Source organism: Castanea sativa, chromosome 12 (genome assembly GCF_040712315.1).
Source record: "Castanea sativa cultivar Marrone di Chiusa Pesio chromosome 12, ASM4071231v1".
NCBI classification, from domain to species: Eukaryota; Viridiplantae; Streptophyta; class Magnoliopsida; order Fagales; family Fagaceae; genus Castanea; species Castanea sativa.
The window spans coordinates 42502633-42529929 of NC_134024.1; the positions used below are offsets into that span (position 1 = coordinate 42502633).

Here is a 27297-nt window from a genome sequence, read left to right on the forward strand (position 1 = left end):
ACGAAGGGAAAGGTCAGTAAGTGTGGGGAATCGTCGTGAGGCAGGATCTTATCAATCCGGGTCTCGTAGACACCGCGACCGTTCGCTAGAGTATGCGGACCGTGAATCGACTTCCCTCGACGCGGAGCGACCACGTAATGCGGCCATGGATACCATGAGCCGAGCATTGCGTCAAGCTGCCCGGTCTCCGTTTTCAAGAGATATCGAGAACGCGCCTATGCCAAGCCGGTTTGCACGCCCACCATTCAATTCCTACATTGGGAAGACAGACCCAGTGGAACATGTAAGTCACTATATTCAGATGATGTCCTTACACTCCCATAATGATGCATTGATGTGTAAGGTTTTCCCCTCGAGCCTTGGCCCCACTACTTTGAGGTGGTTCAACGGGTTGAAGAAGGGTTCGATCCATAGTTTTTCGGAACTGATCTAGGAGTTTGGAGTGCGGTTCATGACTTGCAGCCGGGTGCCGTAGCCCGTGGACGCGGTGCTATCAATGAAGATGGGGGCTAGAGAGACCCTTCGCAACTACGCTAGTCGGTACTGAGAGTTGTATAACGAGATCGGTGGGGGTAATGAAAAGATCGCGACGAGCACCTTTCGGATGGGCTTACCTAAAGAATCCGGGCTGAGAGAATCGTTGACCCTAAAGCCTCCCGAGGATATGAGGCAGTTGATGAGGCGTATCGAGGAGTACAAGCGCTTAGAAAATGATCGGCTGCAGTCCAAGGGGGAGGAGCCGATAATCAGTTATCCTCGAAACAATGGCTTTAACCCTAGACACAGGAAGGATTTGAGAATTCAAGAGCCCGACCCGGCGGTTGGGAGAGTCAACGCGACGTTCAAGGAGCCCGTACACCGCATCATTGATAGGATAAAAAATGAGCAGTATTTTAAGCGGCCGAACAAGATGGCGGGTGACCCGTCAAGGAGAAACCAGAATTTGTATTGCACCTATCACAGAGATAAAGAGCACACCACCGAGCAATGTAGGGTGTTGAAAGATCACCTGGAACAGTTGGTGAAGGCGAGGCATTTGAAAGAGTTTCTGGTGGCGACAGGGAATCAAGAGACCGGGCAGGCAGATCTGTTGCGTCGAAACCCTCTCCCACCCCCTTTGGGAGAGATAGAGGTCATCCACGCCGCACCAAGGGCAATTAGAGCACCCACAGCAAAAGGGGTGTTGACCGTGGTGTCAACGGAAGGAAGCGCTAGCAAACAATCCCTGGGGAAGAAGCCGAGGTACAGTAGACAGCCTATAGCATTCGACGACAATGACCTGGAAGGTACTACTCAGCCTCACCACGATGCTTTAATAGTCACGGCCCGAATAAGGGGTTTTATAGTGAAAAGAATAATGATAGATCAAGGGAGTGGCGTAGATGTAATGTACCCGGACCTATACAGGGGGCTCGGCCTGAAAAAGGGGGACTTGTCCAAGTATGATACACCTTTAATGGGATTCGATGGGCATATGGTGACTCCAGAAAGGCAGGTTTCGCTCCCAGTTATCATGGGAGGCAGGGAGGTAATGGTGACATTCATAGTGGTCGCCTCTTTCTCGCCGTACACGACAATATTCGGAAGGCCATGGATACATGACATGGGGGCTGTACCGTCTACCTTGCACGTGAAAGTCAAGTTCCGAACTGACGAAGGGATTACAGTAATAAGGGGTGATCAGCAAGCGGCCAGACAGTGTTTGGTAGCTGCAACAAACAAACAAATAGAGCAGAGGGAATCAGCCGAGAAGACGCCCCTATAGCAATTACAGCATCCCCAGGTGGAGGGGACCAACGCTGCCGAGGATTTGGTAAGCGTAAAGATCTTACCGAGAAGTAAAAGGAGTTTTCAGATAGGGGCAGGGTTGAATAATGGGGAAAGGGTGCAGCTACTGCTGTTCCTCATACAAAACGTGGATGTGTTTGCATGGAATCCATATGAGGTGCCCAGTGTTGACCCCGAGTTCATAGTTCACAAGCTGAATGTGAATCCTCTATGCCCTCCCAAGAAACAGAGACCGAGAAGGTCTGCTAAGGAGCATGTGGAAGTCGTCAGACAGGAAGTTGGGAACCTGAGAGAGGCGGGGGCCATAAGGGAAACATTCTTTCCAAAATGGCTCGCAAACACGGTGGTCGTGAAAAAGAAGAGCGGTAAGTGGAGAGTTTGTATTGATTTTACCGATTTGAACCGCGCATGTCCGAAGGATCTGTTTCCAATGCCGAAAATCGATCAATTGGTGGACACTACGTGCGGGCACCCAAGAATGAGTTTCCTCAATGCTTTCCAAGGCTATCACCAGATTGCCCTAGCCGCCGAGGATCAGGAGAAAACAACATTCTTAACGCCCGATGCTAACTACCACTATATCGTGATGCCGTTCGGTTTGAAGAACGCGGGAGCCACTTATCAACGAATGATGACGAGGATGTTTAGGGATAAGATTGGACGGACAGTCGAAGTGTACATTGATGACATGGTGATGAAAAGAAAGCAAGAAGGACAGCACATTGACGACCTGAAAGAAGTATTCGAGATAGTTCGACGACACCGGCTGCGCCTCAACGCCGATAAGTGTGCCTTTGGGGTTGGATCCGACAAGTTCCTGGGTTATTTAATTACTAAATGGGGGATCGAAGTTAACCCTGATCAAATTGAAGCCGTGAAACGTCTCAAACCGCCAAGCAATCCGAAAGAGGTTCAAAAGCTGACTGGTATGTTGGCTGCTCTTAACCGATTTATTTCCAAGTTCGCTGATCGGTGCCAGCTCTTTTACCAACTTCTGAAGAAGTGGAAGGGGTTCTAGTGGGACGAGGAATGTGACAGAGCCTTCCAAGATCTAAAGGATTACCTTGGGCGGGCACCGACGTTGTCGGCCCCAGAACCAAGAGAAGACTTGTATATGTACCTCTCGGTATCCGAGCATGCAGCAAGCGCCATACTACTGAGGGATAGCGGTGTACAGCTCCCGGTTTATTACATCAGCAAGACGTTAGTCGACGCAAAGACTAGGTATTTACCACTAGAAAAACTGGTGTTGGCATTCGTGCATTCCACCCGAAAATTACCCCCATTATTTTTCAGGCCCACACAGTCTACGTCTTGACCGAGTACCCGCTCTAGTCATTGTTGAGGAGATCTGACTTTACGGGGAGGATAGCCAAGTGGGGGACTCGGTTGCGCTCTTTCGACATCAGATGCAAGCCGAGGAACTCAATGAAGGGACAGGTACTTACGGACTTTATTACCAAGTTCTTGCCAAGAGGTACGGACATAACCTGCATAGTAGAAGTCAAGCCATGGAAGGTATTTGTGGATGGAGCGTCTAATGCGGCTGGAGCGGGGGCAGGGATCGTGGTCATCACCCCGGAAGATCTGAAGCTAAAACACTCATTCAGATTAGGCTTCAGGGCTTCTAATAATGAGGCCGAATATGAGGCTCTACTAGCCGGACTAAGGGTTGTCATGGATCTGGGGGCAAAGGAGGTGGAAGTGTATTCGGACTCCCTCCTAGTAGTAAGTCAGGTCCAAGGGAACTTCGAGGCCAAAGATCCCCGGATGATAGAATATCTGCAGCTAGTAAAGCAGATGATGGGTAACTTTGTGACAGTCAAGATCGAGCGGATAGCCCGGGGACAGAACCGGTACGCCGATTCTTTGGCAACTCTAGCATCATCAATAGCTGACGAGGTACCTCAGCTGATCAGGGTGAAGTTGGTGCTTGAACCAAGTATTACCGCTAGGGCACTGATTCTACAGGTCATTAAAGCCAAGAAGTGCTGGATGGATCAAATCATCGACTTTCTTGCAGAAGATCGAGCCCCGAAAGATGGGAAAGAGGTAGCTAGAGTACGGCGAACTTTCGCTCGGTACTGGTTATTTGCCGATTGGAAGCTATATCGCAGATCATTCGAAGGGCCATACCTGTAGTGCCTTCACCCCAGCCAGACTAAAGGACTATTAGTTGAACTGCACGAAGGAGTCTGCGGTAGCCATGTGGGGTTCTGGTGGCCGCAGATGAGGAAGGAAGCTACCGAGTACGCTCAGAAGTGTGAACAGTGTCAGGTGCACGCGCCGATGATCTACCAACCGGCCGGGAACTTGAACCTAGTTTGCAGCCCGTGGCCATTCGCTCGCTGGGGGTTGGATATAGTTGGACCATTTCCCCAAGCAACGGGCAACCAAAGGTTCGTGCTGGTGGCAGTAGACTACTTCACAAAGTGGGCAGAAGCTGAGGCACTGGCAACATCTGAGATGTTGACGTTAAGAGATTCATGTAGAGGAACATTATAACAAAGTTCGACGTGCCGAAATCTTTAATATCAGACAATGGCCTGTAGTTCGACAGTAGGGCTTTCCGAGAGTTCTGCGAGAACCTCGGTATCCAGAACCGATACTCCACACTAGCCTACCCGCATAGTAACGGCCAGGCAGAAGCGACCAATAAGGCTATCGTGAGCGGTTTGAAGAAAAGATTGGAGGGCGCCAAGGGTAGATGGGCCGAGGAGTTGCCAAGCGTCTTATAGGCATACCGAACCACTCCAAGGAGATCCACGGGAGAAACGCCATTCTCTCTAACTTACGGGGCGGAGGCAGTCATCCCTACTGAAGTAAACTTGTGTAGCACCCGAGTTGCGGGATTCGCTTCTGACGAGAACGAGAAGTTGATGGCCAAGGAGCTGAACTTGCTGGAGGAACACCGAGATGTGGCCACCATTCGATTGGCAGAGTATCAACAGAAGCTTGCCCGAAGGTACAATAGAGCCGTCAGAAGGAGGGAGTTCGCCACGGGAGATCTGGTACTCCATAAGGTCGTGGGGAATATGCGAGAGACAAGCGCGGGAAAGCTAGCTCCATCCTGGGAAGGGCCCTACCGTGTGACTTCTATTACTGGAGCAGGGGCATACTATCTGGAGGATTTGGAGGAAAAACCGCTCCACCGGCCATGGAATGTTCGCAATTTGAAAAAATTTTATCAGTGACCGGACAGCCTCCAAAGATATAAACTTGATGTAATCCTGCATTACTACATGTTTAATACGAAGGCATTTATTCAGCAAGATCCCCCATTTTCTTATTTCAAGTTATTATTGCCAAGCAGGAATTATAAAGAGAATCGTGAGGGTAAAGGCAACTCATTCACGGTAAGGACAGAAACCTGCCCTCGGTTCGATTCCTATCACCGAGCAGGTGAAAACCTTAGGCTATTTTTATCTAAGGATAGAAACATGCCCTCAGTTCGATTCCTATCACCGAGCAGGTGAAAACCTTAGGCTATTTTTATCTAAGGACAAAAACCTGCCCTCGGTTCGATTCCTATCACCGAGAATGTGAAAACCTTAGGTTATTTTTATCTAAGGACAGAAACCTACCCTCGATTCGATTCCTATCACCGAGAAGGTGAAAAGCTTAGGCTATTTTTATCTAAGGACAAAAACCTGCCCTCGGTTCGATTCCTATCACCGAGAAGGTGAAAACCTCAGGCTATTTTATCTAAGGATAGAAACCTGTCCTCGGTCCGATTCCTATCACCGAGCAGGTGAAAACCTTACGCTATTCTCGCCTAGGTAGAAGGACCCGTTCTCGGCATGGCCAGCGACGCTGAGCGTCCAGTAACGTAAGCCACTATGGCTTGAACTCAAAGGGGCTACTCCCGGCCCCCAAAAGTGAGAAAGTAAGGTATGATGGGCAACCTAACCTTAATCATGTACAGGATCGGCAATTACCAAGCAAGAGACAAGGAAGCACAAACAATATTTAAATGACATTAATTAAAACAACGATATTCAAACGACATTAATTATAACTGTCCGGAAGACAGGGAAATTGTTCCATCGCCACAGCCCGGCGATTTAGGCTCATCAAACGTCAAAAAAAAATAAATAATAATAGTAAAAAAAAAAAAAAAGACAAAAGAAAGGCTAAATCTTCAAACGGTAGGGTCGGTTGGTGCGGGCGGAGGAACGGGTTGCTCAGTTCCACTCGCAGTTGTCTGGATTATCGGTGGGACCTGGTCTGGTGCAGCTTCGGCCCCAACACGGATGTTGCTTGTAACCTCCGGGTCAGCTGCCTCCCCGTGAGCATCAATATCCCGCACGAGGTCAATCATACTCGGAGTCTCCTCCTCATTTGAAGCCTCAGTCCGACTCTGAACGACGGGGGGGAGGAGGGGCTGGGTAAGGGATCTGCTTGGGGTCCCATGGTGGAGAGTCCGCGGCTACTCATATCGCCTGAAAAGCAGCTAACCATCCCTCCCCGAATCCATGGCGCCGAGCTTGGTGAATGATCGGCTCCGCGGAGTTTTCAGCCTCCGAGAAGCCAACATTGTACCACTTTTCCTCGCAGGCTTCAAGGGACTCTTTCAGGCCGGCGATTTCATTAGCTTGGGCTAGACTCAAGCTATCCACCGTCGCTAACTTGAGCTCTGTCTCCCCTAACTTCGCCTTCAGGACGGTTAGCTTTCTCTCAGCGGCCTGCTGGGCGTTCTCAACATCTGTCGCTTTCCTCTCCGATGCCGCAGTAGCCTCCCCCTTTTCCTTGGCTGTGGCCTCAGCAACAGCCTTTAGCGCCTTTTCCCCCTCCAGGGCCTCGGCCGCATCCTTCAACCGCCCGTTCACAATGCTGGTCATCTGCGCAGCCTAGAGATAGGATGGTAGCCAAATGGTGAAATTGGAGAAAAAAAAAAAAAAAAAAAAAAAAAAGACCACTCATTACAATGTATACAGCCAAGGGGAATAGAGTGTTACCGCAATGGAATGCCATTGTAGTCACGTGGCAAATGTCTTGTCATTGCCCTGTCCATGATAATGGACATCCTCGAGCAACATGAGACCCTCTGCACCCCTGTCCCATAGCCGGACGTTGGCCGTTTCCAGCAAGCACTCATCACCTAACCGGAAGGTGTGCTGCTAGCTGACTCCCGGCCGGGAAGAGGATGCCACGATGGTTCCAACTTGAACCGCAGGGGGTGTGACCACCGGCCCCTCCGGAAGCCTGGAACTGCCTACTGCACGGGGAGGGGTCTTCAGCAAAGTGTCACCCGAGACAGGAGGGTTCTTCTCGGCAACCCTTTTTCTCTTCCTATTTTCGCCCCTGGGAGGAGTTTGACCCGTTCCTTTTGGGGACTGAGTTTGAGCCGCAGGTCCAGCGCCAGGAATGAACCAAGAAAGGGTCATCTCCCTATGCTTCACCATTCTCTCCGCGTGGTCGAATGTAACGCCTGGAATACCTACTGGCTCAGCAGCTCGTTCCTCGGCTACGGGGGCGGCGTCCTCTGGCTATCCAATCGCTTCGTGCCTCTGTCGATTCTGGGACACGCGCTCGGCAGAACTGTCCCTCACAGGCGCGATGTCGTCTATAGTAGTATAGCGCGGGCCACGTTCTCGAGCCTCGCCTGTGGTGAGCCCGGGGGGAAGGAATGTCTTGTACTACACGTCGATGTATGACAGGAGCGGGTTGTCTACCAAAAGCGCTTAGCTGAAGTTTTGCCAAGTGGTGTACACGGGGTTGACACCGATGATCAAATGAGATGCCCTAAGTTGCCCGTCGTCATGCACGAAGATCTCCGACCTAAGAACAAAGTTGAGGTCTCGCGTGTGTATAACTTGAGTGTCCGGAAAGAACCTTTTGGATTCTGCAACAAGTCCGGGAACAAACCGATCAGCTATAAAAGAAAAAATATATATGATGCAAGAACAAATCAAATGGGGATTATCGGTACCGACCAACTTCATGTGGTGAGAGCAGGCAAAGAAGCTCACCGGCATGCCAGTTACCACACACCCGAACGAACTCTCCGACCGAGTTCCTGTTAGGGTTTAGTAGGCATGATATAAGTCGGACTCGTGTATCTCTAGTTTTCAAGTAATAACCACATGTGAAGTTGCCGCACAGTTTATACATGAAATTTATGTCGTGCTGGTTCAATTGCAGTCCGAACATGTGATTTAACCGGATGACACAACTAACAATCCTATAAAAGTTGGGGGGAAACTGGTCGGGGCACAGACCGTAAAACCCTAGGGTACCTATTACAAGAGGGTCTACAGGGAACCTAACCCCACCCTCAAGTATGGACATCAGTAGAAAGAACGCTGTGTTCGAGTCAGCAGCCCTTTGAAGTTCGAGGTCGCCCACATTGCAATACGCAACGTCGACATCCCCTGGGACGCCAAAGGTCTCTCTAAAACTAGCCAAGGCAACCCTAGGGGTAAGTAGGTGAGAAAACCCCATTCCTAGAGTATGAAATGGAAGACAATCGAAAAGGAAAGAGAGACAGAAAGAACTTACTTTGGGCTCTAGGGAGTGGAGAACTGAGGAAGTTTTTGAGCAAGAGAAGAATGCTCGGCAAAGGAGGGATTGGGAGCAAGAGGAACGCGAAAAGTGAAAAATGAGTCCACAATGGGCTATTTATAGGACCTTGAAGCATTTAATGAGGCCAGGAGGGGGAAAACCCTCCCAAATCCCTTTCTTGGATAACCCCCCACACGCGTGGGCACGGTTCACGAACCGTCGGGCGATTCTCCAACTACCAAATATTAATTACTGACGTGACAACCTGATACAGTGCCATTTTCGAGAAATCTGCTATGACAATCGCCTTAGCCGTGTGCAGAGAGTATACGTCCGCTGGAAGCCATCACTACGACTTGCCCGGGATCCTTGATTTATCGCCTGAAGCAGAGCATGAATCAAGGGGGGGCTATTGTACGGGTCTCACCCCCCGTCAAGCCCAATCGCCCTAAGGCCCATGAAGACTAACTCGTATAAGAGCCCTGCACTGATCACACATGGTAACGCATGTGCCGTCCGAGGGGTTTGAGCTCAGAGTGCTCAAAGCAGCCTGTGGCGTGCCCTTGCCAAGCATAGAACTTACAGGCGGGGCTGGTCCCAACGCCACTATCATTTTCTCCTTCCCCCCACCAAACATCCACTTAGGCGAAACGGTATTGGACCTCCCTTCCATTGCCTAGGGAACGCCTCTACTGAGCATCAAATCCAGCGGTGAAACCAGTTTCAATGCCACTCTTACTTCCTTTCACTCCCAACTAAACCCCCACTTATGGGTAATAGTATTGGATCCCTCCTTCCACCCACTAGGGGAATAATCATGACCGTTCCACTAAGTTTGACTATAAATAGGCAGGGAAGATTTAGTTGCAGAGGTTGGCAATTCCAGAGTGGAAAGACTAGAGAAAGTAATATTAATCATCCCGAGGAAGAAAGGGGAGTGTTAGTGAGAAAAGAGGGGAGACTCAGGAAACGGGGCAGCCGAGCATAGTGCCACCCGTGATAGGAAATCCAAAAGCCCACCATACAAATAAATTGTGAGCCCAAACTCCCCTTAGACCCAGTAGCCTTATTTTGGAACGCACACTAAAATTTAGGATTTTTCCCTTTATGTTCAAAAAAAAAAAAATTACAGTTATTGCTTATCTCTAAAGTTTATCATTTTTATTTGTTTAAAAAATAAAAAAATACATTTCTAAATTATAATATATGCAAATTATTAATCTTTACTCAAAACACGTGTGCTCAGAGCTAGTATTGTATAAGCATCTTTTTAACATTTTCCCCATTATTTTTCCTTTCTTCTTTTATAGGGTTTTCTCAACTGGTTACCATAGAGGTTAGTGTACCAGAAAGACTACAATTACCACTGTAGTGTTGCCAACGCATAGCTCGTGAGGCTAGAGATTTTGAGGAGTTTCGGGCTTGGTTCAAAGAAATGCCTAAGGATGTTGTAATCTCATATCTTGTCTTTCAATGAAATTTCTGTCTTGATTCTCCCCCAAAAAAAAAAAAAAAAAAAAAAAAAAAACTGTCACGTTTATTATCATGGGTTGAATAGAACTCTTGTTAGCATGTGATCAAAATGTATATTTTAATAAAAAATTTCTTCATATTTGGATCATTGCCCAAATTGATTTTCAATGAAGCTTCTTAAATTCAAAATTTACTTTGTACCATAGTGTGTGAAATTTGGAAGAATTTGTAAGCTGGATTTTTTTATTAAAAAAAAAGTAAGCAAGAAATTTGATATTTGATAATAAGGATAATGTCATTAATGTATTTCCAAACGTAGTAGAAGTACTGATAAAACAATCGATTGTAAAAAGAAGAAAACAAATGAGATGTTATTTATTTTATTTTTTTTTATACAAGATAGAATTCTACTCTAGCCTAATCTAAGTGTATATGTGTGTGGAGCTCCCTCCTGGAGACTTGAACCTCGGCTTTTGCCCCCACACCCCACAAGCACTTATACTTGTGGAGGAACCATCGCACTAAGGGTGTGCGGTGGTATGAGATGTTATTTATTATTATAGGGTAATTGATAACAAAATAGAGAATGAGATACAGTGCATAATAAGAAACTAAGGGAATGAGAGAAAAAATGGATACATTGTGAGAAACTACAAGCTACAAAATTATTATTAAGGTAAGAAGCATAATTCTGTTTCAATTTGTTCAAACTTCAAATTAAAACCACAAGGTGGCAAAGTTCACCATTCAACCCAGCACATTGCTCTTCAATCTTATGTCCAAGTTGACTGGCAAGGATCCAAAGGAAACCCACATAGTCCAGGATTATTGGCATAACTATCTGCTGTAATTGAAGAATTTGCACCAAAGTAGGGGACTGGCCCTGTCAAAAGATTGTTTGCCACACTAAATTGTTTAAGCCGGGAAATCAGACTCAATTCTGCAGGAATATGACCTGTCAACTTGTTATGGTCGAGTTTCAGAACATTCAAATAAGAACAATTGGACAGGTCCACTGGGATTTGCCCCGAGAAATTGTTAGATGAGAGATCAAGAGATGACACAAATCTAACTAGGTTGGAGATATTTTGCGGAATATTTCCGAAGAGTTTGTTGTTGGAAAGATCCAAGCCTATTAAGGTTGTGCATTTCTTAACGGCACTAGGAAATTGGCCCTTGAGTCCCATATCCGAAAGCCGGATATTTAAAACCTTGTTCTCATCAGGGTTCCAACAATCGATCCCCGTAAATTTACAGATAAAGACTTCAGTATTGTTGTTAAAATTCCATGAAGTCAAATAACCGTAAGGATCTTCAAGTGCATCCTTAATACCTTTCAAGCAATCTATATCACTTTGTCCACCGTAGCTCAAACCACAAATAAGCAACAACCAGAAAGAAACAACTGCAAGAACAGTAAGAGGCCGGCCATTCAGAACCATTTTCATCAAGAGCCAACAAAAACGAGCTACGGATTTTTTTTTTTCTTCAAATCACTTGGAGTCTTGGAGATTACTATCAAATGCACGTCAGAGTGCTCAAAATACTGAATCCAAAAACAACGAAAACCTTCATAGCATCATCACCTGAGACGGAAATAAAGAAAAACAACAACAAAAAAACCCGAGTTCAGATTTCTACGAATATTTAAGCATACCCAGCTGAGAAAAATGATAACAAAATAAAGCCACCAGGCTCCATTAATTAAGTATTGTTGTTCAGTATTTAATATAAGGGAAATGATATGTCCACAATATTTTCACAATAAATTTAAGTGGCAAATCGCTATTGGTTGTTACTGTCGAGGCAAAAAAGTAATTTTCGTGTTAGATTTAAATTTGAACCAATAATAATTAACCACCCGTAATTTATTATGAAAATGTTGTAAAAATATTGTGGACGTAATATTCTTAATATATCGAAAAAATATATACGATTGTTATAAAAATACATGTTAAAAGTGTTATTATTATTTAAAACAGGAGAATGCAACAAATATAGTAAGAAAGCACAAAACTTTGAGCTACCCAGTTTGAGTTGAGTCGTTTACCGTTCAAAAGACGTCAATATATTCATAAAAATAAAAAATAAAAGCTAAAAGTAGAAGTAAATTTGGGAGAGAATACAAAAGCAAGCTGAGATTGAGGTTTAAGGAGGCTTACCCTGAAAAATAAAGGAAACCCAGAAAAGGGTTTTTGAAACATGGCAATCTTTGGTTTGAAAGGATGGGATGGATATGGTTTGAATATTCAAACGCAAGTATTAGAGAGGGAGTAAATTGATGAAGGTAAAAACAGAGAATAAAAGTTGTGATGTGAAATTCAACTATATATAAGCAGAGTGTGAACTGAGATAGCTTTTTGAAGACTTTGTGAGAGAGTAGAGGAGGAGAGACCAGTAAAGAGGTTGGGTTGGGTTCATCTTCATCATCATCAAGTTCGGGTCCAAGAAGGTAGGCCATTTTGTCAAAATTCAGAGGCGACTATTCGGTTCTTGACTTGCTTTTGCTGAAAATGAGAACCAACCAAGGAAAGGAAGCATTAATAAATAAATAAAGTTATTAGAGTATTTTATTACTATGAGGAAAGGAAACATTAATAAATAAATAAATAATGTTATTACTTTATTATTACTATCAATTCAGGTGTGAGAGAGAGAGAGAGAGAGAGAGAGAGAGAGAGGGAGAGAGGGTATTTTAAAAGTCTTCTTTTAGAGTATACTCTACTTAAAATAAACATTTTAGAGTATATGTTATAGAGAAATATTTTTTCCTCCTTAAATTGGAGAGAAAATACAAGGTCATTTGGTACCCATGTTTACGTAATAGTTTTTAAAATGATGTGAAAATTGTGAACTAAAAAGTGTAATGAAAAAAAAAAAAAAGTAGTTTGAAGGCTTATATCACAAAAAAAAAATGCGTTTAGTACCATATTTTTATAACATTTTTTCAAAACAAAAAACACGAGTGTTTGGTATGAGTATGTGTTTAAACACTCTAAATTAAGAACTATGACTTAAACACTAAACACTGTTACTAACATGTGCTTTTTTCTTTTTCTTTTTTTCACATCTTTCATCACTCAAACATTGAAAACTATGGTTTAAACTCTGTTACCAAATAGACCCATGCTTTTTCATTTTTTCTTTCTAGTTTTTAAATACACTTTCCAAACAACTTATTGTTCTTTTTCTATCCCATTTAAATTTTATTTTATTTTTTTAATTTTTCTTTATTCTACCTATGGGGGGACAAGGATCCAAAGAGTTGATAAAGCTCATATGGGAGTAAACCTCAGACATTGTAGTTGGGTTATCCTCGAAAATTAACCATGTAATTTGTACTTGGACTGAGCAACCATAATTAGCGAAGATGCCGAGGACACATGCCTAACCTCGGAAGGTTGAGGGACAGAGTCAAGGGGAGTATGGCTAAGTCCGAGGGGAGACAAGGGTAATTTGGTGTTAAGCATGGAAGGGAAGAAAAAGAAAGGTCAGAGTGGCCATCCCCTTCGCATTAAATACCCTACAACCACTCAATTGGCTGCATTAATGAAGAAATGACATTGAACAGTGCTTTCACAGCTAATACTTTGGTGTCAAAACCTTCTAGCAAGGTCTAATGGGACAAGTATCAAGGAAGTATGATCATGACCCTCCAAGTATAAGATCTAGATGCATCTTTGCTGAGATATATAAAGCCAAGAAGCATCCAGATAAAGGGGAAGGTCTAAGAAAATGAGGAGAGAGAGAGAGAGAGAGAGAGAGAGAAGACTTCAAACTGTAACAACCTCTTCGGACCAAATCTGAGCATGAACACTTAGCTTTTTCAAAACTATTCTCATTTGAATACTCTAAACGTCACTTTTTATTGTGACGAGTACTAAAAGGTTGGCCTTGCATCCCATCTCTAAAAATTAATTGTGTGAGCGCATAGTAACTGGTGTACGTTTTCATTTCTGTTGAATCCAATCTCTGCCCGCCACACTACCTTTATTCTTTCTCATGCTTATGTTTTTCAAATTTAAAATACACATTCATCAAATTTTTCCACAATCATTTTTTTGTCACAATAAATTTTTTTTTTAATTTATTACAATTTGAAAATTTTAAATTATTTGAAAGAAGTTAAATTTCCAAAAAATCAAATGTTTTTATGGATTCACATTTTCTTTTAATGTTAAGCATTATTATTGTAAGGACACAATTTGCACCCGGACCCAACCGTGTGAAGGATGCAGGCCTAAAGAGCCTTATACAATGAAATTTGTAGAGCGTAGTCTTGAAATCTAGGTTTTATGGATATTAGATAACAAGTATGGTGGGTTAGATCGCCAATACATGAGCAATGAAATGATTATATAACAGAAAATCTCCTCGGACGTAAGCCGATGATGACTTGTATTGCTTTTTCTTCTTTCAACAATAAATTATAGTTGAAGGTGGTGTGTATAGTGTTTTTTCTTTCTTTCCCGATCCCCCCTATTGAATGCCTCTCTTTTCCTTTTATACCATCTTCCTTCTTTCCACCATCTTTCACGTATGGACCAGATCACCAATCTAGATACTTGTCACATTCACCACCTTCTTAAAGTCTTCAAACAATAGCTGTAACACTGATCACTACTATTTAGAGATTATTTCTCCATTAATGCGGCCAGAGAGGTAGGTGCAGAGTCTTTAATACGGTGGTAGCAGCTTTCTCTAAGATATTTCTTATTCACTCCTTCTCCCTATGCTCATGTGGAACATATCCTCCCTCATCAGTCCTCCTAGAATTCCCTTATATACATCAGGGTGTATGGTATAACCTTTACTTCATATAACCGAGGAGATCTCCCTCCTCGGACCATTTCCACCACCTTCTTTCGTAATAATTTGCTTGTGGGTTTTTATATTCAGTATAGTTATTACCACTAAGACCTCCTCGGACGAGTTAATATCCTCGGACCAAGCCTAAGGCTCACAAACATATTCTGACCCTTCTGCCCCCACAATTATTATTTCAAATTTATGTTAGTCTTGCACAAGTTGTTTAAAAATTTCAAGCAATTTGAAATTTATCAAATCTATGTTATAGTCTTTTATAGTATACATACATACATATACATAATATATGTTCAAATCTGGAAATTTATCAAATCTTATCTAATTTGGAATGAATTTATCAAAACTAACTCAAAATTCATTAGGTTTTTGCAACATTTCTTTTTTGGAACCATTAAATTAATCCCTTTCTAATTTCTCTCTTTTAATCTATAAAAAAAAAAATGCACCTCTTTCTAATTTAATTTTTTGCGATCATTATTATTCATTAAAACAATTTGGTATCCCTACCCCTACCCTGCTTCAGCATATACCTTCAAGTCTCAAAGAGAGAGAGAGAGAGAAAGAGAGTTAATATCCCTTATTTCAGCTTTAGGAATTTTTTGAACCAAGAAATCTTTTTATTGATCTTCTGTAATTGTCTTTGCTTGAAGAGTCATTGTAAATAAGCAAAAATGTTTCTCTATGTAAGAGAAACTATGGGCTTGTTTGGTAAGAGAATTAAACTATAGTTTTTTTGTTTTGTGAACCATAAAATGGTGGTCTCATACTTGAATCTATTGTTTGACTTATGTTTTCTAAATATAGTTTTTAGAAAATTGTTTCCTATTTTCCTTATTCAAAACAAGATTTTGATCCCCCTAAAAAAAAAACAAGATTTTGAAAACGGTTGATAGGATGTTTTCAAGATACATAATATGTTTTTAACATAGTTACAAAAACCGTACCAGAGGTTGACTTGGCTGAAGAATTGGTTCGCTGGTTCATTGGTTCAACCAATGGTTCATTGGTTGAATTGTAGGTTTATTAATTAATCAATTAATTAATATATTTTATAATTATAAATTGCAACTAAAATAAAGAAAAATAAAAATACTCCAAATTGGTAAATTAATAAATTATAACAATAAAAAATTACATCAGATGACGTAAAGTTACATAGTATAAAAAAAACACATCATTCACATAAATCATCCAATAAGCAAGTTATATAATCCAAAAGTCTTGAAACAACATATCTCATAGAAATTCAAAATAAGTCTTTAACTTATTCCAAATACAACTGATGATCAAAATCAATTAGGTGTTATCGTTGTGATATTGGTCGATTGTGTTCTATGCAAACCAATCGGTATTTTTTTGCTTTTATCTGCGGGTTAAAAAGATTAACCTATGCAATCCGTCAGTTTACCGGGTTTGATAATGGGTCATTGCATATTCAGTATTTTACACCAAACCATTCCCAATACTTTGGTTCACAGTTTAACCAGTGGTTTGGTACTTTTTTATAACTAAGCTTTTTAATTGCATAGTTGTAAATAAATTGAAAATAGTGGACTCCACATATTTGTATAAACTTTTTTATCTCTTAAATTAAATTAAGGGGTTTATCTTTATTACAAAAAAAAAAGAAAAAAAAAAGTCTCATACTTCAAAAGAACTTGAGCTCTATTCCCTTATCATTATCCAAAAAAGAAAAATAGAAAAAAAAAAAAAGTAATCTACAGATTCTACACGTACCTTTTTGTAATTCTTTTTAAAAAATAGTCTTTCAAACATCATTTTCTTGTTTTCAGTATTTTGAAAATTGTTCTTAAAAGTAGAAGTCAAACATGTATAATGTAAGCAATTTGGGTTTGGCTAATCTATTAGAAATGTTCGTAGATGTTTTTTTTTTTTTTTCAGTATTTTGAAAATTGTTCTTAAAAGTGGAAGCCAAACATGTATAATGTAAGCAATTTGGGTTTGGCCAATCTATTAGAAATGTTCGTAGATTTTTTTTTTTTTTTGGTTAAATTATTATTTAGGAAATTTTAGGGTTATTTTGTTTATTTTTGATGTTTTAAAGTTAGTTTTGTACGATCATTTAAAGATTTCAAGCATCATTTTGGAGGTCATGATAGCTATTTGGTTATTTTAGAAGAAAATGGGTTTCAAATTCCAAATTTATAACTTTTTAGAGCTTCAAAATAATAAATTTTAGACTTTTAGAATTCAAATCCTCCTTCCAAAAAAATAGGTTCAAATGAAGAATTTTAAAATTTATTAACTTGGAAATTGTTTTGAAAACCGGATTGGACCTACCGGTTCAACTGGAAACTGAGCACCAATCCGGTTTGGTAAAATCCCTCAAAACCAGTAAAAATTGGGTTGAACTAAGAACCAAGACACAAATCGGTTATTTGACCATACCGATTTTTAAAACCATGCTTGGAATCAATGAATTCTAAGTCTATTTATTTGAAATCCAAATTCTAGTATCCAAATACAATTTTAACTCATTATATTAATTTGTCTCGAATACCTTTTTATTTTTAAGACAAATTTAACTATTTCCAATGGCTAAAAAATTCATACCAAATAATAAATCATAAAGAAATTATGTATATTATCATTGGTAAGAGTATACTCTAATTAGAGAAAGTCTCATTAGTAAGAGAGAGAATAATGATTTGCATTAGGACAAAATTTCACTAAACTATTAACATAGCTACATATTTTGAAAACATCTAACAATTAGATTATATGTTCTTATGTTCTTAATAAATATATCAAATTTCATTCAAATTAATATTATTCACTATTCGATCCATAAACATGTTTTTTTATGCATAATTTAAGACTACAAAAATTGAAATTTAAATATTTGATTGATGACATAGCTATTATCTTCGATCTTTTAAAAATTTTGCAAGCATGAAATATATATAATAAGAAAATGCAATTTAATGGTGAATTTGTCAAAATTCACAATCAATAAAAAGATATATAAATAGTTTGAAAGGTTTCTCTCTAAATTTTGTCCATTGCATTATGGCTTTGTAACCTAAAGACAAGTTTCAGGTTCTGGGTATTGGTGGTGAGTAAAGTAGGGGTGTAATTGGTTCGGTTTGGTCGGTTTTGTACGTGTTGGCCAACCAAAACCGAAATTTTTGGTTTGTGAACTTCTCCATTGAAACCGACCGAAGTAATTGGAAATCAATCAGTTTCGATTGGATTTCAGTTTCAGTAGGTTTCAGTGGGTTTTTTTAGTTTCCTTATCACATCTATTTTCAAAGAAAGCAAACAAAGAAAAAAAAAAAATTAAAGAAACTGATCCAGAGAAAAGAAACAAAAAACAAACTAGAAATATAAACCCAGCAAACTAAATCCAAGCAAAAAGGGGGTTTCCTTATCACATCTATTTTCTAAGAAAGTAAACAAAGAAAAAAAAAATAAAGAAATTGATCCAAAGAAAACAAACAAAGAACAAACTAGAAATATAAACCCAACAAACTAAATCCAAGCAAAAAGAGGGTTTCCTTATCACATCTATTTTCTAAGAAAGCAAACAAAGAAAAAAAATAAAGATATTTGGTATTTTTGGATCCGAGTCAGCGTCTACGCGTTTGCGTTTTCAGTTTTTCTTTTTTTTTTTTCCCCCCTTTTAGGGGGACAAGTCACTGTGCAAGCATTGTTCACGCACTGTGCAAGCACTGTTTATGCATTGTTCATGCACTTTTCAGTAACTTTTTCATTAAAAATGGGTCCCACAGTACTATTTACACATTTAAAAATTATTTTGCTACAATGTTTTCAGTTTTCAAATTTCAGCAATAAGTTTTTATCCAAACAGACCCTTGATCCAGAGAAAAAAAAACAAAAAAAAAACTAGAAATACAAACCCAGCAAACTAAATCCAAGCAAAAAGAGTGGTAGAACTTCTTCTAATCTCCAATGGCTTCTCATCTAAAAGATGTAGATGGTGGCTAAAGAAATAGGTAAGGGATGAGTGAAGAGGGAGAGAGGGGATGAGGCGGCTGAGAAGAGAGGATGAGAGAAAGAAAATGAAAAGAAGGCGAGCAGCAATAACCTACCCTAATTCAATATTGCAATGCAGCTTACAGGCCCCAAGAAGTGCACCCCAAGCACCAGCATGTGGCTCCACAGGCATTGAGTTTATAAGCTCATAAGCTGCTTTCAATCTTCCTACCCTGCTAAGAAGATCAACCGTACAAGCATAGTGATCAGGAGAAGGAAGTAAAGAGTACTCATATCTCATCCTTTCAAATTAGTGTCAACCCTCTTCAACAAATCTGGCATGACTACATGCTGGCAAGACGACAATGAAGGCCACCTCATCTGGAACTAGCCCTTCATTTAGCCATCTTATTGAAAAGGTCAACATCTTTGTTCCCATGCTCATGATACGACAACCCTTGTATCATGAAACAATATGAGATTAGGTCCTTTTTGGGCATCTCTTTGGTCTTCAAACAGCTTCATTGCTCGCTCCATGTTTCAACACTTAGCATTCTTGTCAACAAGAGCCGCAACTACATGAGGTTGCTGGATATCCATTGTGCTCCGGCTTACATAAGAATCGACCCATTTAGCCAATTCCAAATTACCAATTTGAGAACAAGACATCAAGCTCACCATAACAAACTCATCAGGCTTTACATCCCTTGAATCTATTTCAAGGAAAAACTTTTACCGCTTTGTCAGGCTAACCACTTTGAGCATAACCCAATATCAATGCGGACCACCCAAAAATATCCCTTTGAGGCACCAGCTCAAACAGAAACCTCACAGACGCCATATCACCTGCCTTTGCATACCCATCAATCATGGTACTATATGAAACCACATTCCTCCCGGGCATTTCATTAAACATCCTCCTCGCACCCTTCAAGTCACCCAGTTTCACAAGGCCACAAATGATAGCATTCCAGGATGCCACATTCCTCTGCGGCATTTCATTGACCAGCTTCTTTGCCTCTTCTAAATCCCCAACAGATTTATACCCGACAACCACAACTATCCATGAAACCACATTTTTATCAAACATATCATCGAACAGCTTACGAGCACTGAAAATATGTTTACATTTCCCATAGAAGTCAATCATACTAGTCCTAACAAAGAGATTCCCTTCAACCCCGCACCTCAATGCTGACCCATGAAGGGCACTCCCTAGGCTAACCTCACACTGGGTGGAACAAGCTTTAATGGTTGATGGGTAGGTGTAGCTATCAGGCACACCAACCTCTCTCTTCATGCGAATGAAGAGCGAAGCAACGTGGATGAAATGAGATTTTTGAGAATAAACTCTAATGAGAGAGTTCTAGAGAAACCTTCAGGGTTGACGAACGCTGTTGAAGATGGAAGTGGAATAGGAAAGAGTGGAGAGGGAGAGGGAGATGAAAGGGGTGATGAGGCCTTTAAGAATGATGTGGACGTGAAGTTGGCGGAGGTGGAGAGAGGTCTTACAAGCTCTGAGGAGAGTTGAGATTGAATTTGAATTGAAGGAGGTGGTGGTGGTGGCGGTGGCTTTGGGAAGGCTACTGCTATTGCTACTAACACTGGGGAAAGAGAAGCAACAGCGAGAGAGAGAGAGTGTTGACATTGACGGACAAAAGACATTCACCTCTCTGCCTTCTCGATTTTTGATCTTTAGCACCAAAAAAAAAAAAAAATATATATATATATATATATATTTATAGTCATTTTAGTTTTTAATGTTAAATATTATTATCTTCCAAGTGAAACATTAATATTTAAAAAAATAAAAAATAAAAAGACTAACACTTGCAAGTTGCAACTCATTTATAGCACTAAAGACTTTGCCTTCCTTTAATTGATTTTTTTTTCCTTCATTGCTATAGACTAGTGGTAACTGTAGTTAGTGTATGGGTCTATCTCTCGTCTTGGTCACTCTCTATTGTCTTTTTTCTTTAATTTTTCTTTATGTTTAACGATATGGGTCTCATTTTGTTTCAGTTTTTATCCGTTTGATGATTGAGTTTTTATTGTTAAGAATAAAGCTTGATGATTTTGCTTGGGTTTGAAAATTGGGGTTAATTACTGGGTATGGTCTGTGATTGAACGAAAAGTGGCCTACTTGTTTGTAATTAGTGTGTGCATAAATCTCTTGACTTTGGCATTAATTGAGAGTAATAAGAAATCCATGTAAACTATCTTGGGGTAGCCGTGACTGATTTGAAAGCGTAATGTAAGTTTGGTAATCATCAGGATCATAATTGCCATTTGAAATGAGCTTTCATGCTTAATTGCTTCTTACTAGGATATCCACCCCCCTTCGCTTATATGGACAATATGGATAGAGATATGTAACCACAGGTTTAATGGTTTTGAGTTATCAATTCTTGAGCTAAAATCTTTATTTTGTTGTCATGTATGAGTATTCTATTGGTTTTGGTAGTGTTCGTATCCCTTCCTTTGTAGTCTTGGTTAATAATTTGAATTTTGGCTTGTAATTGTCTCGAGGGAGTCTATGCGTGCTGTTTGTATATAGATTTCATCGTTTCCTAATAAAGTTTGTGTCATTTGTGAATGAAAAAAAGGCTTACAGAAGGTACTCTTATCATCTCTTCTGGCAGTCTGGTTTTTGTGTTTGTGGGGATATTGATTATTAAAGATCTCGTGTTAGTGATCATATCCATCTTTTTGTATTATCTGCCTATTTACAGTTGAACTCAACTCTCTTCTAGTCTAGCCAAAGATCTGTGAAAATGGTCTTAAGTGGATTTCTTGTAACTTCTTTTCCACATATATTGTATAAGCATCTTTTTAACCTTTTCCCCGTAATTTTTCCTTTCTTCTTTTACAGGGTTTTCTCAACTGGTTACAATAGAGGCATTAGTATACCAGAAAGACTACAATTACCAGTATAGTGTTGCCAACGCATTAGCTCATGAGGCTAGAGATTTTGAGGAGATTCGGGCTTGGTTCGAAGAAATGTTTGAGGATGTTCTAATCTCATATGTTGTCTTTCAATGAAATTTCTGTCTTGATTCTCCCAAAAAAAAAAAAAAAAATACTGTCACGTTTGTTGTTATGGGTTGAATAGAACTCTTGTTATTATGAAATTTTGATCAAAATGTACATTTTAATAAAAAATTTCTTCATATTTGGATCACTTCCCAAATTGATTTTCAATGAAGTTTCTTAAATTCAAATTTTACTTTAAACCATAGCGTGTGAAATTTGAAAGAATCTGTAAGCTGGATTTTTTTATAATTTTTTTTTTATTTTATGAAGTGTAACCAAGAAATTTGATACTGTATTTGATAATAAGGATAATGTCATTAATGTTATTTCCAAACTTAGTAGAAGTACTGATAAAACAATCAATTGTAGATAGAAGAAAACAAATGAGATGTTAAATATTATTATAGGGTAATTGATAACAAAATAGAGAACGAGATACAATGCATAATAAGAAACTACAGGAATGAAAGAAAAAACGGATACATTGTGAGAAACTTCAAGCTACAAAATTATTATTAAGGTAAGAAGCATAATTCTGTTTCAATTTATTCAAGCTTCAAATTAAAACCACGAGGTGGCAAAGTTCACCATTCAACCCAGCACATTGCTCTTCAATCTTGTGTCTAAGCTGACTGGCAAGGATCCAAAGGAAACCCACATAGTCCAGTATTATTGGCATAACTATCTGCTGTAATTGAAGAATTTGGACCAAAGTAGGGGACTGGTCCTGTCAAAAGATTGTTTGCCACACTAAATTGTTTAAGCCGAGCAAGCAGACTCAATTGTTGAGGAATTTGACCTGTAAACCTGTTATGGTCGAGTTTCAGAACATTCAAATAAGAACAATTGGACAGGTCCGCTGGGATTTCCCCCGAGAAATTGTTAGATGAGAGATCAAGAGATGTCACATATCCAATTATGTGGGAGATATTTTTTGGAATAATTCCAAAAAGTTTGTTGTTGGAAAGATCCAAGCCTGTTAAGCTTGTGCAATTCTTAATGGCACCAGGAAATTGGCCATTGAGTCCCATATCCGAAAGCCGGATATTTAAAACCTTGTTTTCATCAGGGTGCCAACACTCTATCCCGGTAAATTTACAGATGAAGCCTTCAGTATTGTTGTTAAAATTCCATGAAGTGTTCAAATAACCATAAGGATCTTCAAGTTCAGCCTTAATACCTTTCAAGCAATCTATATCACTTTGGACACCGTAGCTCAAACCACAAACAAGCAACAACCAGAGAGAAACAACTACAAGAACAGTAAGAGGCCGGCCATTCAGAACCATTTTCGTCAAGAGGCAACCAAAACGAGCTACGGATTTTTTTTTTGTTTCTTTAAATCACTTGGAGGTTACTGTCAAATGTACGTCAGAGTGCTCAAAATACTAAAGTAAAAAACAACCAAAGCCTTCATAGCATCATCACCTGAGACAGAAATCAAGAAAAACAACAACAACAAAAAAAAAAACCAGTTCAGCTTTCTACGAATATTTAGGGTGTTAGGTAAAGTAGTTTGAAATGAAATTTTTGTAATTTTTTAAAATTTATATGGATGAAAAAGTGTGTAGAAATGTGTGTAAAGTTGTTTAAAATGTAAGTTTAAGGTGACTTACCAAACAAGCCTTAAACATACTTAAATGAGAAAAGTGATAACAAAATAAAACCAAATTCAGTGTTCAAGTATTGTCGTTCAGTTTTAAATACGGTAAAAATACATGTTTGAATGTTATAAAAATACATATTAAAAATATTATTGTTATATAAACTCTTGGTTAAAAACGTAACCAAACAGCCCCAAACAGTGTATGCAACAAATATAGGAAGAAAGCATAAAACATTGAGCTACCCAGTTTGAGTTGACTCGTTTACCGATCAAAAGAAGTCAATATATTCATCAAACGAAAAAAAAAAACGCTAAAAGTAGAAGCAAATTTGCGAGAGAATACAAAAGCAAGCTGAGATTGAGGTTTAAGGAGGCTTACCAAGAAAAATAAAGGAAACCCAGAAAGGGGTTTTTGAAACATGGCAATCTTTGGTTTGAAAGGATGGGATGGATATGGTTTGGATATTCAAATGCAAGTATTAGAGAGGGAGTAAATTGATGAAGCTAAAATTCAACTATATATAAGCAGAGTGTGAACTGAGATAGCTTTTTGAAGACTTTGTAAGAGAGTAGAGGAGGAGAGACCAGTAAAGAGGTTAGGTTGGGTTTATCTTCATCATCATCAAGTTCGGGTCCAAGAAGGTAGAACATTTTGTCAAAGTTCAGAGGCGACTATTCCGTGCTTGACTTGCATTTGCTGAAAATGAGAACCAACCAAGGAAAGGAAACATTAATAAATAAATAATGTTATTACTTATTACTTTTTAACCAAAAAAATAATAATAATGTTATTACTTTATTATTACTATCAATTCCGGTGCAAAGAGAGAGGGTATTTTAAAAGTCTTTTATTTTTTATTTTTTTTAAGAAAAAGGTAAGCGATCTTTTATTAATGAAAAAAACAAATTACAAAACAAAAATCAAACTCATGGAAGATTCGACTGGAAAACAACATTCACATTCTTGGGTAAATCTTCTACCCATACTTCAAGATCTGCGGATAAAACTAATTTTTTAGCTAAACTATGAGCTAATCTATTCTCATCCCTCCTAATATGCTGAAACAAACAACTTCTCAACATACATCCAAGTCTTTTGGTCTCATCAATGATATGGCCAAACAATAGAGGGCAAGGACCACTACGCTTCAAGGCCTAAATAACATGAAGGCAGTCACCTTCAACAATAATGTTAAAGAGACTCAACTCCCTTGCGAAAATCACAACCCTTCGAGCTGCCAAGCTTCAGCCATCTCAACTGACTACACCCTTCCCAGATTCTGACATAGTGCCGTAATAGCTTGCCCGGACTGATCTCGACATACAACACCAATACCTGCTAAACCCAAATCATCAAAATAAGCAGCATCAAAGTTTGCTTTGAAGTAACCATCGGGCGGAGGAGACCAGCGAACCACAAGACGAGGAATAGACGCACCATGCTCCTGAGGATTCACGTCCCAGAATTCCTCAACCAGCCTCCGAGCTTTATCACCCAATTCAAGTAGCGACCAAGAAGATTGATGCTCCCTTATATGATTACGACGTTGCCATAAACTTCATGCCACATTAGCGGACAAAGCTGCCCTAAAATTCGACCCAGAACTGAAGAGCTCCTCCAACAATTCAAAGAAAGTCTGACACTTCTTTTGAATTAGTGATCGAAATTCCAGGAGCAACATCCACACCGACCTCGCTTGATCACAGAGCCATAAACAATGCATAATTGACTCCATGTGCTCTCCACAACCATCACATTCCTCGCCAATAGGGAGATGGCGAGCCTCTTAGTTCTATTTCATGGGCAAAAAGTCCTTAGCAGCACACCAAATAAATTGTTGAATCTTATTAGGTACCCTCATGTTCCATATTTTATTCCACACCAAACCATTACTACCCGAAGATGATGAATTGGGCATAAGAAGAGATTCAGCAGAGACAAGCATATGGTAAGCACTCCTAACATTATACTCCCCATCATTAGTCAGAGGCCAAGTTAGACTATCTTCTGCCCCATCCTCACATACTTGAATCCTCCTCACTAAGTCAGCCTCCCACGGAATCAAACAACTCGCAAGATGAACTGGGTCCTAAACTCTTGTATCAAGGAAAAACAAATCACAAACCCGTTGAACTGAAGAATCAACTCTTGGAGAGATGATCTTACTATGATTCAAATCAGGCAGCCACCTATGTTGCCAAAGATCAATCATCTTTCCATCGCCAACCCTCCATATAGCTCCTTTTTCAATAACTCCTTGTGCCTGAAGAATACTCTGCCATGCATAAGAGCATTTAGGATAAACAAACGCCTTAAGAATATTACCATTCAGGAAATACTTAGCACTAAATACTTTAAAAATGAGGGAGTCTCGTCGATGACAGAGACGCCACACTTGTTTAGCTAACAATGCATTATTGAACTTTTGGAAATTCTGAAACCCCATGCCTCCAATTAATTTTGAAGAACAAAGAGAACTCCATTTAATCCAATGAATTTTCCTTCTATCACCATTGCCCCACCAAAATTTTTGAATCATGGCTTCAACATCTTTACAAAGGCCTACCGGAAGCTTGAAGACACTCATTGAATAAACTAGGATAGATTGGACCACTGCTTTAATCATAACCTCCTGACTAACTTGAGACAACAGCTTTTCCTTCCAACCTTGCATACGACCCCATATCTGTTCTTTGATTTGAGCAAAGCACGCCGACCTATTTCTTCCAACAAAAGAAGGTAAACCCAAATATTTCTCATAATGCCTAATAACAAGGATATCGAGGGCCACTTTGATAGCTTCTTGAGTTATTTCATCTGTATTCCTGCTAAAACAAAGAGTGGTTTTCTCCTTATTAATCACTTGGCCCGACGCAATCTCATAGTAAGCTAATAGCTCTTGAATTTTATTGCACTCTTCTAAAGTAGACCTGCAAAAGATTAAGCAATCATCTGCAAAAAATAGATGAGTTAGTTTAGGCCCATTTCTACAAAGCGAGAAACCTTGTATGTCTCCTTTTACTGCAGCACCTCGTAAAAGAGCAATCAACCCCGGCACAAAAAAGGAACAAATAAGGGGAAAGCGGATCTCTTTGTCTTAAACCTCAAGATGGGACTATCATACCCTTTGGCTCCCTATTCACGAGGATAGAATATGAGACAGTGGTAATACACTCCATAATCAAAGCCACCCATGCACACCGGGAAACCCATCTTAAGAATTTTTTCAAGAAACACTCATTTCACCCTATCATAAGCCTTGCTCATAACTAATTTCATAACCATAAAACCTTTCTTCCCTGTAAAACTATTCTTCATATGATGCAAAGATTCAAAGGCAATTAAAATATTATTAGTGATCAATCTATTAGCGATAAAAGCACTCTGGGTCTCAGATAAAATGGAATTTAAAATGGGCTTGAGGCGATTAGCAATCATCTTATTGATGATCACATTGCACAGGCTTATGGGTCGAAAATCAAAGATCCTTTCAAGGTTTTGAATTTTGGGAATTAGAGTAATAAAGGTATGGTTGATAGATTTTAGGATAGACCTTGAATTTAAATAAGAAAAAACAGCCTGAGAAACATCCATACTGATATCAGTCCAATAAATCTGATAAAATAAAAGTGGCATACCATTTGGACCTGGGGCTTGAAGCAGAGCCATTTCTTTGATTGCCACTCCCACCTCCTCACTAGTAAAAGGCCTCTCTAGATCTGTTCTCATACTCTTAGTGACCACAACATCAACCCCCTCCAAAACCCTGTCAAGATTCTATGGATTCGAGGAAGTAAACAAATGAGTTTAGAAATCAGTGATAATAGCTTAAAGAACCTCCTCATCCTCATGCCAAGCTCCATTCCCATCACACAATCCCCTAATAAAATTTTTCCTCTTCCTTTGAGTGGCAGTCCCATGAAAATTTTTTGTGTTCTGATCACCATTTTTCAACCACTGAACCCTGAACCTTTGTTACCACATCTTCTCCTCTTTATCAAAAGAGCATTCAATTCCATCTTAATCTGAATAACCTCCTCAAGATCCCCAATCCTGGCCAAAACGTCTTCAGCATGCCAAAATTGATCCTTTGCTTGCTTTATTTGCT

The 27297-nt window shown here is 39.7% G+C and overlaps 5 protein-coding genes and 1 pseudogene across 5 annotated transcripts; 3 read left to right on the plus strand and 3 right to left on the minus strand.

Moving 5' to 3' along the window:
* The first annotated feature begins 604 nt into the window (after nucleotides 1–604).
* On the plus strand, nucleotides 605–1765 carry LOC142620708 (uncharacterized). The gene has a single exon (XM_075794033.1). It carries the CDS (start codon nucleotides 605–607, stop codon nucleotides 1763–1765), a length of 1161 nt encoding a protein of 386 aa, XP_075650148.1.
* A 1451-nt stretch (nucleotides 1766–3216) lies between these two features.
* On the plus strand, nucleotides 3217–3930 carry LOC142620709 (uncharacterized). The gene has a single exon (XM_075794034.1). It carries the CDS (start codon nucleotides 3217–3219, stop codon nucleotides 3928–3930), a length of 714 nt encoding a protein of 237 aa, XP_075650149.1.
* Nucleotides 3931–4017: 87 nt separating this feature from the next.
* On the plus strand, nucleotides 4018–4982 carry LOC142620711 (uncharacterized). Its single transcript, XM_075794035.1, has 2 exons — nucleotides 4018–4276; nucleotides 4597–4982. The coding sequence occupies exons 1-2, from the start codon at nucleotides 4018–4020 to the stop codon at nucleotides 4980–4982; spliced, it is 645 nt and encodes a 214-aa protein (XP_075650150.1).
* A 5318-nt stretch (nucleotides 4983–10300) lies between these two features.
* Nucleotides 10301–11345, minus strand: LOC142620936 (probably inactive leucine-rich repeat receptor-like protein kinase At5g48380). Its single transcript, XM_075794253.1, has one exon. The coding sequence runs from the start codon at nucleotides 11211–11213 to the stop codon at nucleotides 10539–10541; it is 675 nt and encodes a 224-aa protein (XP_075650368.1). The 5' UTR covers nucleotides 11214–11345; the 3' UTR covers nucleotides 10301–10538.
* Nucleotides 11346–18368: 7023 nt separating this feature from the next.
* On the minus strand, nucleotides 18369–20213 carry LOC142621022 (putative pentatricopeptide repeat-containing protein At5g37570; annotated as a pseudogene).
* A 1753-nt stretch (nucleotides 20214–21966) lies between these two features.
* Nucleotides 21967–23876, minus strand: LOC142619231 (probably inactive leucine-rich repeat receptor-like protein kinase At5g48380). The gene is made up of 2 exons (XM_075792297.1): nucleotides 23568–23876; nucleotides 21967–23010 (listed from the first exon to the last, which is right to left on the minus strand). Exon 2 carries the CDS (start codon nucleotides 22869–22871, stop codon nucleotides 22206–22208), a length of 666 nt encoding a protein of 221 aa, XP_075648412.1. The 5' UTR covers nucleotides 22872–23010; nucleotides 23568–23876; the 3' UTR covers nucleotides 21967–22205.
* Between the last annotated feature and the right edge of the window lie 3421 nt (nucleotides 23877–27297).

Excerpts from the sequence above, each read along its gene's own strand:
- LOC142620708 (XM_075794033.1), top strand. The coding sequence starts at position 605 with ATGGGCTTACCTAAAGAATCCGGGCTGAGAGAATCGTTGACCCTAAAG.
- LOC142620709 (XM_075794034.1), top strand. The coding sequence starts at position 3,217 with ATGAAGGGACAGGTACTTACGGACTTTATTACCAAGTTCTTGCCAAGA.
- LOC142620711 (XM_075794035.1), top strand. The coding sequence starts at position 4,018 with ATGAGGAAGGAAGCTACCGAGTACGCTCAGAAGTGTGAACAGTGTCAG. Across the intron at positions 4,277-4,596 it reads GTTGACGTTAAGAGATTCAT|TCATCCCTACTGAAGTAAAC; the intron begins GTAGAGGAACAT and ends GGGCGGAGGCAG.
- LOC142620936 (XM_075794253.1), bottom strand. The coding sequence starts at position 11,213 with ATGAAAATGGTTCTGAATGGCCGGCCTCTTACTGTTCTTGCAGTTGTT.
- LOC142619231 (XM_075792297.1), bottom strand. The coding sequence starts at position 22,871 with ATGGTTCTGAATGGCCGGCCTCTTACTGTTCTTGTAGTTGTTTCTCTC.